The sequence below is a fragment of the Carassius carassius genome, chromosome 30, assembly GCF_963082965.1.
Source record: "Carassius carassius chromosome 30, fCarCar2.1, whole genome shotgun sequence".
NCBI classification, from domain to species: domain Eukaryota; kingdom Metazoa; phylum Chordata; class Actinopteri; order Cypriniformes; family Cyprinidae; genus Carassius; species Carassius carassius.
The window spans coordinates 28,664,946-28,675,950 of NC_081784.1; the positions used below are offsets into that span (position 1 = coordinate 28,664,946).

The 11,005-nt window shown below is 38.8% G+C and overlaps 1 protein-coding gene across 1 annotated transcript; it reads left to right on the top strand.

Moving 5' to 3' along the window:
• The first annotated feature begins 215 nt into the window (after positions 1 to 215).
• LOC132111217 (uncharacterized) lies at positions 216 to 3,234 on the top strand. The gene is made up of 3 exons (XM_059518372.1): positions 216 to 519; positions 758 to 912; positions 1,977 to 3,234. The coding sequence occupies exon 3, from the start codon at positions 1,994 to 1,996 to the stop codon at positions 2,618 to 2,620; it is 627 nt and encodes a 208-aa protein (XP_059374355.1). The 5' UTR covers positions 216 to 519; positions 758 to 912; positions 1,977 to 1,993; the 3' UTR covers positions 2,621 to 3,234.
• Positions 3,235 to 11,005: the final 7,771 nt, after the last annotated feature.

Below are 11,005 nucleotides of genomic sequence, written 5' to 3' on the forward strand. Positions count from 1 at the left end.
AGACCTTTTTGTCAGATTAGTTAGAGGAAAGTGTGCATCAGCACAGGCAAAGCTGCCAGGAATTCTCTGTGAAGGAGAATCTTAATGAATTGGTCCATTATGTAGATCCTTTATTCAAAGCTATGAAGAGGATTCAACGATCAAAAGTGAACGAACAGGTCACGGTTGGTTTACAAGAGCTCTTAGTGTCTCTGTGCGATGGAAAGTCAATCTTGAGCGTGCTCTGACATGCTGAGGAAAGTGAGGACACACCCTGCTGTTATTCAGGACAGAAAATGGAGGACAGCTGCATGCGTTCTGGACCAGCTGGAGAAACAGTGGTTGTTAACGGCATGTAACCTCCAGCCAAATTTGTTGCATAATAAGAAACCCAAGCATTTTAAGACTCTTTGGGAAGCAGACCGCCAGTTCAAGCAATAGTACTGCAGCTGAACTGCTGCCTAGAGGTTTTAGTGAGAGTCCAGCTCATAAAAATCCAATCCTTCAGGTGTGAAGTTGCCCAAGAAGGCCGATAAAAAGGTAAGGCTTCTACTTTATTATTGGTGATGTAAATAAGTGCAAATAATTAAATGTAAAACTCTAAGAGATAGTCTTTTAGCTTAAAAGTAAAAGTCGTTCAAAGTCTTCAATGGTGGCCTATAGTGCAGAATGCTTTTCTTTATTTTATTTTCCCCCATGATTAAACAGACAAACTTTCCAATGTGGCCCTCTGAATCATCTTATGTTCCCCATGTTTCTCTGGACAATGTTCTCTTAGCCAGCTGAGACGATGGCTCAAATTGGCCCCTAAAAGCATGGCTCTGCTGGAGGTGGGCCGCAGCACAGACTGGGAGAGCGCTGAGCCCGGTTTATTGTCCTCTCTTCTTCTCACATCGGCAGTGGCGCTCCTGTTCACACATCACTGAAACACCGGTGGGTCGCAGCTCTTTCACTCACATGGAGACTGGCTCTGTTCTGAAATCTGACCAGCTGCCTGCGTAGACAGAAGTTCATTCTAAGAAAAAAAAGGTTTTTTTCTTTTACAAACAGTAGTCAGAATGGTATACTTCAGTAAGTGATTTTGTAGTGACAAATAGAACGCTGCACTGATGACGTATTTTTGCAGAACAATAGGGTTTATTCATTGGCTTTTGTATTATTAAAATCTGTGACCAAAATAGAATGCAAGATTCCTACACGTTTTGTTCATCATGGTAATCTTTTACAAATGAACACAACTTCTATGAATTTTGAAGCCTAATTACAATTGGCAGAAGTAATAAATAAATAAATAAATAAATAAACCTTTGCAAAAAAGGAACTACATCCCGGTCACATGACTTCAGCATCACCACCATCAAGCTTCAACAACTCTTTCAGTGTTAATAATAATAATAATAATAATAAAACCTTTTCCCTGAAGGTTTAAGAGAGAATATTTTGCAGGAGTGTATTATAAACACAACGAGGCTGTGAAAGCACCCGGAGAGTGTTCCTGTTCAGTGTGATGATGTTTAACAGAACTCGTAATGGTTTTACTGGTTATAATGGGAATTGTATTGGTTAATCATGTAATGTAATTGATTAAGTCAGGTTAAACCAATTTAGGTTATCCTAATTTGCTACCTCGTTTCTGGGTTTTGGTCTCCAAGAATATGTAATCCCTGCAGCATGCTATATACGACCCATTCAAAGATACTTCAGCCTTTTACATGACACCGTCTGCCTCTTTTCAATATTAAAATCAACAACACAGTTCAATCTAATTAACAATGCTACTGTTATGTTAAAGCTTAGTCACATGCTAAAGTTGGATTCTGTTGAAATAAATATTTAGTCAAATCTTCCATGCGTGTTGAGCTCTATGCAAAGAGGGCTTTAAGAAGATCGATGTAAAACTATGAGGTGTCACTTCAGTTAGGATGACACACCAGGGTTTGGAACGGAGCCACGGTCATAGCTGAACAATAACTAATTCTTGTTTCTTGCACATGCAGGTCTCAAAAGAATCCAGATGATCCTGTGCAGTCCGATGAGTTTGGCAGTGCTGTGCTGCATACTGTGGCTCTCTGTGCCTGCCTTCCTGCGCTCTGAGTTTAAGGTAGCCTACGTTACCGAGCGCAATGTGTACATGTGCACACATGTGCATCTGGCCTTCTGTGAGAAGATGAACTCCAGCGAGTTCAGCAACTGCAAGGATCAATCATCTGTCCTGCACAGGGCCGAGAGCCCCAGCCCGGTTCACAGAAAGAACCTGACGGTGTGGTACAGCTCGCCTCTTAACGTGGCCCTCCTGCTGAACAACTCTGAGGTGACGCACCTGTCGCTGATCCAGTGTAAGTCTGCTGCCGAGCAGCCCGTCCCGTTCGAGTACTTCACAGTGCAGTGCTTGGAGACTCTAACCGTCTCCTACCCGTTTGGGCCGCCTGGCCAGAGGCTCATTACAGGCAAGGACAGGGACCATGAGGAGGCGAGGATTGCAGTCATTCACACCTCTGTGCTGACAGGGAAAACTGAGCTGAAGTCGTACACAGTCCAAGCCAAAGTGGATCGCAGTGGAATGTTGCCTTTCCCAAACATTTTTATGTCTCGCAACGGGCTTTCTGAAATGTCCAGGATATTTGTCACTTTTCTGTACTGAGAGGCATTTTGCCAGGAATTGAAAAGCTTCACTGTACTAGTCCCTAGAACACAGATAGCTGTTGTGCATAATTAATAACGTATACGCAATGCATACAATTACATTATACAGACACTTACTGCACACGTTGCAAACATCAGAATCTTTCAGAATCGAACAAATTGATTTTTCAGAGGTTTGTAATGTAGGCTTTGCACATGCACTGCTGTTTTACTGAGGATTTAATTCTCAAGATGTTTTGTATTTACAATAACGAAAAGGATAATATTGAATTTAAAAAAAATATTTATATTTAAAAAAATGTCAAAGAATGATGTGATGCTGTTGTTCAAGATTCTACTGCCTTGCAGAATCTGATCCCCTTAGACAGAGGTAGACATGTGTAATGCCTTTTCAAAAACAACCCTGGATCATATCCAAAAAAAGAGACATAAGCAAAAGCAAATGTGAGATAAGCAAACATGTAGTTTTATCTTGTCTTTTACTCATATCTGAGCATTTCGCATCACAGCACCAGGCGAGCTACAAAACAAATGTAATAGATCAGAAAAGCCACACATGTGGATCTGGTCCTGTAATCATTTGTGTTGAAAGGAATACAAGTTGTTTGTGTTTTACTGCCTCCAGTGTTCAATTCACTTGGAGACTGTAGAGAACTGTATGTAGTTTGGGAGATATGTGAAAATGTAGATCGAGGCAAGTTTTTCCAACTTGGCAATGTTGTCAAAAACATACCATATGATATCACAAATTCTTTAGCTACTCATAAAAGTACAAATAATCAGAGATAGTGAAGTAACTTCAGCATATGCTGACTAGTTGTGTGAAGAAGGGCGTCCAGCGTAAAATTCACTGTGGTGATTCATAAGGGGAGTCTCCAAAAGAAGAGAGAAAGTGTATATAGCCATTTTGTCAAATTTCTATTCAGGCACCAAATAGGCTACACTACTTATTAGACATCTCATTTGACTACTCAGTGGGTGCGTACCCGTTCTGTGAGTGTTAGTGCATCACAAAAACACAAGTCAAAGGACAAAAGAAACTTCAGATGCATGTCTGGGGCCTGTCCAAATACACACACTTCTGGTCTTGGCAACTTGAGAGTGTGTGCATGCAACAGGAAGTGTGTGCACAAGACTGTCTTAAAAATACCAAAGCCCAAAGCCCAGTGCCCTTAAAGCACACAAAATCCACACTCCGGAGCAGTATTCGAGGCTACAGTATGCATCCTAATGTGGAAATAAATCCTGAGACTCATTGCCAAGTTCTCACAAGATTCTTTCCAGTGAAAGTTAAATATTATTATACTGCTCAGTTTGGTAGTACAACAAAGTGTTGCACATTTTATTGGAGCAAAGGTTAGTATGTGTATTTTATACAACATTTGCAACTACTTTTATCACTTAATTAGAAGAAAGCACATTTTGTAATCTGTTATAAGGACTATTTAGAAGTTTATTTGAAAATGCAAAGTATTGAAAATCAAAATAAAGCTCTGTAACCACTTGCATTTTGTTTTCTCAACATTATAAGTGTGTCCCCTCGGGTAATGAAAAGTTCACACTTGGGCCACAGGAAATGCTTGCGAGGGTGTGTGTGTGGATACACCCGCACACCTCAGCAATCAGCGCGAGCTCACAGCACTCACTATAGCAAAGCATTATGTTTGCATGTCGGTTTCGTTGACTGATTTTTTTTTTTCCATTTGTTTGCTGCGCATTGATGCGTCATCAAGCTAAAGTTTTCGAATACAGTCAGACTGAACATCTCTTCATAAAGTTTCTTCAGAAGTTTTCATCTTTTCTTTACCGTCAAAGCTTTTATATAGTGTGGGGATAAAAAGCCTGCTTTGTGTAGCGATCTTCAGCTAATGGACGAGCTCAGGACTTTCATCCACCAGGTGTCAGTAATGTTCTGTGTGATGTGATTGATTCCTCTTCATGTCTGCTCTGAACTGAACTGAACTGAACTGGAAAACTCAAAGCAGCTGCTGGTTTGTCAGAAGTGAGGTCAAAATGTAGTGTGTTTGTGTGTGTGTTTAATTTTAGAGCAAACAAGACTAAAGTCTTTACTTTAGAACGTGTATTTACTTGTATTTTGTGTGTAACGTGTGTAATATGCAGTCCTTCAAAATCTATCTAATCATTTATAAGAGCAGTTTCCCACCAGTATAATATTTACAGCTCAGCAGAAATTTCTATAATTTTAATTCATTTATTTATTTTTCATTCATGAGATTGTATTTCCACAATAAAAAAATTCCATGATATTTGTCCGGGAGAATGAATCAGATGTTTTCTAAATACTTTTCTGAACGCCGGATCATAAAGATCTTATTATAAAGATCAGGGTCAAAAGTTCAGAGTGGGCAGGATCAAATCACTTTCATGATGACAGATGTTGGCATTTACAATTAATAATCTACCCAGGGAATTGCATCTCTCAGCTCAAAAAGCACATCTTGCAATTAATAGCAGCCAATTAGCGAATGCAGAACTTGCAGGGGAATTCTCCCCCCCGCAAACAAGTCTTGTTTTGCATCTCAAAAACATCCAGCGTATGGATATCTAACAACAGCGCACCTGCTGAAAAACTAGGCGTTCGATTGAAAATGACAAATTAGGGCTGTGTTTGGAGCTGATTGCTGGGGAGCCCTGGCTGATATAGTTGACCTCTCTAATGGGTGCCAACCAGTTGAATGGGGCTGGGGAGCCAAAGATCCCTCCAGTGAACCAAACCCACACGCATGGCTTTAATTTATTCTTCCAGGTTTTTTTTTTGTTTGTTTGTTTTTTTGCATGCAAGCCTGGCAAGTCTATAAAAATCAACCTTTGGTCTCCTCACCGGCAGTTTACCACTAAAAACATTTTTATAATCAGCCTTTATTGTTCATTCGCTCCTTGTGGGAGATGCACCCATGTTCATTTTTTAAAAGGGCAAATCAACCATAATTCAGTTTATAAACTGGCGCATGCATGGTTGAATATTCATGAGGCTTCCTGAAGCTGCCACTGCACAGTGATTCATTAGGCATATGTAAATATCACTCCCTTTAATTGCCCCTAAACTGACTCAACATAATGTTGTCATTAGCAAATTATTACTTATTTGTCTTACTAATCGTACAGTATGGCACAAATGCAGCGTCTCGACATGTATGATGACAATTATAAACCTCGTTCTCAGAGCATGTGTGCTGTCCTCACCGCTGAGATGGATTGTGGGTAAAGTCTGGGTTGCGGGCGGTAATGAGTTAGTGAGGTGTTTAGAGATGCTTGGCGCGCCGGTGGAGATACATGTGTGACAATTAAACAAACTGGCACTTTTGTGGGTTTAGGCCCATGGTGGGCTGCTTTCTCCGACTCCAGACGTCAGCTTTGTTTTTCACGTGCCGTCACTCTGAAAAATCATGATGATTATTATGATGGTCTCATACAGAATATAATGGTGGTACTTTTTCAAAGAAACTGTTGTCATAATCGGTAATCCTTTGAGGATGAGAAATATAATTGAAGAAAAAGAGAGAGAGAGAGAGAGAGAGAGAGAGAGAGAGAGAAAATGGTCTGATGACAAACATAATGGTCCGATCAACTATGAAAGATGCAGATATATTTTAGCAGTTGTCAGTAAAGTTTATGTGAGGACAGTTCAACAGCATGAGTAAAAATTGAAATGGTGTTTCAAAACAAAGGTAACACTTAATTTTAGCTATCAATTAGTTGTTTATTAGCATGCATATTGGCTGTTTTTTAGTACTTATAAAGTACATATTAATGCCTTATTATGCATGACTGTATTTTAGATCATACCTAAACTTAACTACCTTACTAATTATTAATAAGCAGCAAAACAGGAGTTTGTTCAGGAAGTTGTTTTATCATATTGTGAATTAAAACATTTTTTTTTAGACTTTATTGATGTATGGTAATTGGTTTATATAATCAACTAAATTAATTATTTGATTGTTATAATACAACCCGAATTCCGGAAAAGTTGGGACGTTTTTTAAATTTTAATAAAATGAAAACTAAAAGACTTTCAAAACACATGAGCCAATATTTTATTCACAATAGAACATAGATAACATAGCAAATGTTTAAACTGAGAAAGTTTACAATTTTATGCACAAAATGAGCTCATTTCAATTTTGATTTCTACTACAGGTCTCAAAATAGTTGGGACGGGGCATGTTTACCATGGGGAAGCATCTCCTTTTCTTTTCAAAACAGTTTGAAGACGTCTGGGCATTGAGGCTATGAGTTGCTGGAGTTTTGCTGTTGGAATTTGGTCCCATTCTTGCCTTATATAGATTTCCAGCTGCTGAAGAGTTCGTGGTCGTCTTTGACGTATTTTTCGTTTAATGATGCGCCAAATGTTCTCTATAGGTGAAAGATCTGGACTGCAGGCAGGCCAGGTTAGCACCCAGACTCTTCTACGACGAAGCCATGCTGTTGTTATAGCTGCAGTATGTGGTTTTGCATTGTCCTGCTGAAATAAACAAGGCCTTCCCTGAAATAGACGTTGTTTGGAGGGAAGCATATGTTGCTCTAAAACCTTTATATACCTTTCAGCATTCACAGAGCCTTCCAAAACATGCAAGCTGCCCATACCATATACACTTATGCACCCCCATACCATCAGAGATGCTGGCTTTTGAACTGAACGCTGATAACATGCTGGAAGGTCTCCCTCCTCTTTAGCCCGGAGGACACGGCGTCCGTGATTTCCAACAAGAATGTCAAATTTGGACTCGTCTGACCATAAAACACTATTCCACTTTGAAATAGTCCATTTTAAATGAGCCTTGGCCCACAGGACACGACGGCGCTTCTGGACCATGTTCACATATGGCTTCCTTTTTGCATGATAGAGCTTTAGTTGGCATCTGCTGATGGCACGGCGGATTGTGTTTACCGACAGTGGTTTCTGAAAGTATTCCTGGGCCCATTTAGTAATGTCATTGACACAATCATGCCGATGAGTGATGCAGTGTCGTCTGAGAGCCCGAAGACCACGGGCATCCAATAAAGGTCTCCGGCCTTGTCCCTTACGCACAGAGATTTCTCCAGTTTCACTGATCTTTTGATGATGTTATGCACTGTAGATGATGAGATTTGCAAAGCCTTTGCAATTTGACGTTGAGGAACATTGTTTTTAAAGTTTTCCACAATTTTTTTACGCAGTCTTTCACAGATTGGAGAGCCTCTGCCCATCTTTACTTCTGAGAGACTCTGCTTCTCTAAGACAAAGCTTTTATAGCTAATCATGTTACAGACCTGATATCAATTAACTTAATTAATCACTAGATGTTCTCCCAGCTGAATCTTTTCAAAACTGCTTGCTTTTTTAGCCATTTGTTGCCCCCGTGCCAACTTTTTTGAGACCTGTAGCAGGCATTAAATTTTAAATGAGCTAATTAAGTGGATAAAAGTGTAAAATTTCTCAGTTTAAACATTTGCTACGTTATCTATGTTCTATTGTGAATAAAATATTGGTTCATGTGATTTGAAATTCCTTTCGTTTTCATTTTATTAAAATTTAAAAAACGTCCCAACTTTTCCGGAATTCGGGTTGTATTTCGTTTTTACAATTCATCTGATTGAACTTTCACAAATGCTTGCGTTTCACAGCACTCAACTACTTTTGTTTGCATTTGCACAAAAAGGAATGAACGATGGATATTGTTAATGTGATGCTTAATGATAAGAAATTTTATGGCAGTCAGGTTAGTGTATTTATTATATGGTGCATACATAATCAAAGTATGCCTAAATTGACCATAATCGCAAATCTTGATTTAAAAACTTAATTTCATGATCCAAAGGAATTAGCCCTGTGATCCTCTTTAGAAAAATGGTAACACTTTAGTTTAGGGACCAATTCTCACTATTAACTTTTAATTAAAACACATATTACTATTATATTGACTGTTTATTAGTACTTATAAAGAGCATATTTAGCATGACCATATTTTAGATCCCTCAATCATACCCCATACCTAAATTTAAAAACTGCCTTACTAGTAATTAGGAGTTTATTGAGGCAAAAGTTGTAGTTAATAGACCTTAAAATGGACCTTAAAATAAAGTGTGACCAGAAAATAACATGCCTGAAAAATAAAACGTGCTTTACTTCACTGAGAATGCAAGGCATACTTTTTCTTTGATGCATTTTGAAATGCAAGCCAAATCGAGCTTGCATAGCTACAGAAAAAGCATTTGCGTTTGCATTTATTTAGTATTGTACTCCAACTTGCTTTGTCCTGTACATGCAATTTATATATTTTTTACAACCTCACAATTAAGCTGTTTAGAGTTCTTTATGGGTCCAGTTGTGCTCGTTACAACAAGCATGACAAAACACGTCCTAAAAAAAAAAAAAGAAAAGAAAGTGAAAGGCTGGACTGTGCGAGACGGGCTGGAAAGCTAATAAAGTAATGTGATTGATGGCCCTTTCTCCCCGAAGGTTTCCACACCATGTAAATTGGCCTAGACAATGCATTATGGATAAGGCGTTTGCGATTATAGCTTGTTAATGTGTTTCCCCCTCCTCTGTGCTCTTGGCCCCCTCTGCTCATGTGCAGACAGGGACATGGCCACCTCATTGTCGGGGCATGGGGGTCTTTAGGTGCAGATGGGGAGGTATGGGGGGCTCCTATGCTGCAATCTGCCAGCCACTACAGCAGCGGTGGGTGTGAGTGAGTGAGCGTCCTGTAGAGACTGAGCTGACAAGCAGTCAGCAGGGGACGGGACTACAGCCATATGCCTCTGCATCAGAAGAGCCAGTGCTGGCCATGTAGCCTCGTGTCCTCAAAGACTGCTGGCCATCTGTTTGGGCCCGAGGCTTTCTTACAGCCCACGATGGGTGTGAAGTGGGATTGAGGATGTTCAGGCCTCCATAAAGAATGGATGGAGGGTTGCTTAAAAATGAGGGTGGGTAATGTGCATCGTAATCTAACTAGCTGTCCTGGGGAAGATTTTCCAGAGCTTTATACAGCAGCCGCTCTTCACCTGTGTCTCCATCAGTGCTGCGTTCAGACGTGTGTGATCTTAATGAACGAACAAGCTCTTGCTCCTCCATCTTCCCACAGTGTTCTCACTCTTCTTGTTGACTGACTTTCCATGACTTCTCAATGTCTGTTTCGTTTACTGGATAAGTCATTTTACATTTTATGAGTCATTTTGACCAATTCATTAAAAGGAATCAACTCAAAAGAGCAATTCCCTCATAAATGAAACATCACCGAGGGTTGTGAGCAAGTTTTACTTTACATGAGAAATATAGCCAATTAAATATCAACATTTATAATCGGATATTTATTTAAAATGTGAAGGGGAAAAAATATTTTAAATGCCTTTCTATTTTCAACAAACATCAGAGTACTTTGCTAAATAGTTAATAATAATAATAATATATTATTATGTCTTGAATTTATATAATATTTTAGTGTGTCTTGACTTTGAGCTCTGTCACATTAATTCTTTATTGACTATTTTTATCTTAAAAATCTATTTTATACACCATAATTTTTATTTCTATAATGTGTGAATATATCCTCAGGTATCTTACAACCAAAACAATCAGAGCGCCTTATCACTAGTTTTATTTTGATTTCCTGAGTCCACTATTTAGCTTATAGCTTGTTAGCATCGCCAGCGTTGTTGCCACTAATCCTGCTTGCATTTCTAGTCTATTCACACACATTACCTTTGCTTTACTCGCTGTTACTTGCTTTAATGATTGATGTATGTCTACCTTTGAGTGCAGGTGAGGGCACGTTTGAGCTGCATTCAGTGCAGCTCGAGCTGGAGGCCGTGGGGAAGCAGATTCGCGACCTGGAGGTGAGTCAGGCCCAGCTGAGAGAGCGGAGAGCCGCACTGGAATCATCCCGGGCTGACGCTCACAAGTCCGGGGTAAGTATACAGTATAAAAACCACTTATAAGCTACTACTAAATATTGTAGAAACTTAATTTTCTGCAAAGTTGTTTTGCAATGATGTGTATTGTAAAAAGGGCTATACAAATACACTTTAATTGAATTGAATATATATATATATATATATATATATATTTATTTATAAACATCTTCATTTCAAATATTTGACCAGTTCTGTGATCAGCCAGATAATTATTTTTAAGATTATTATCTGGCTGATCACAGAACTGGTCAAATATTTGAAATTAAGATGTTTTAAATGTTGAGAGCAGTCTCATACTCATCAAGAGTGAATTTATTTGATCAGAAATACAGTAAGATCAACAATACTGTGAAATATTATTAATTTTAAATAACTTTTCTGTTGTAATGTATTTTAAAATGAAATATTTGACATTCATTACTGATTTAATTCAAATTTATAAATATGCATTTAGGAGACGCATTTA

Excerpts from the sequence above, each read along its gene's own strand:
- LOC132111217 (XM_059518372.1), top strand. The coding sequence starts at position 1,994 with ATGATCCTGTGCAGTCCGATGAGTTTGGCAGTGCTGTGCTGCATACTG.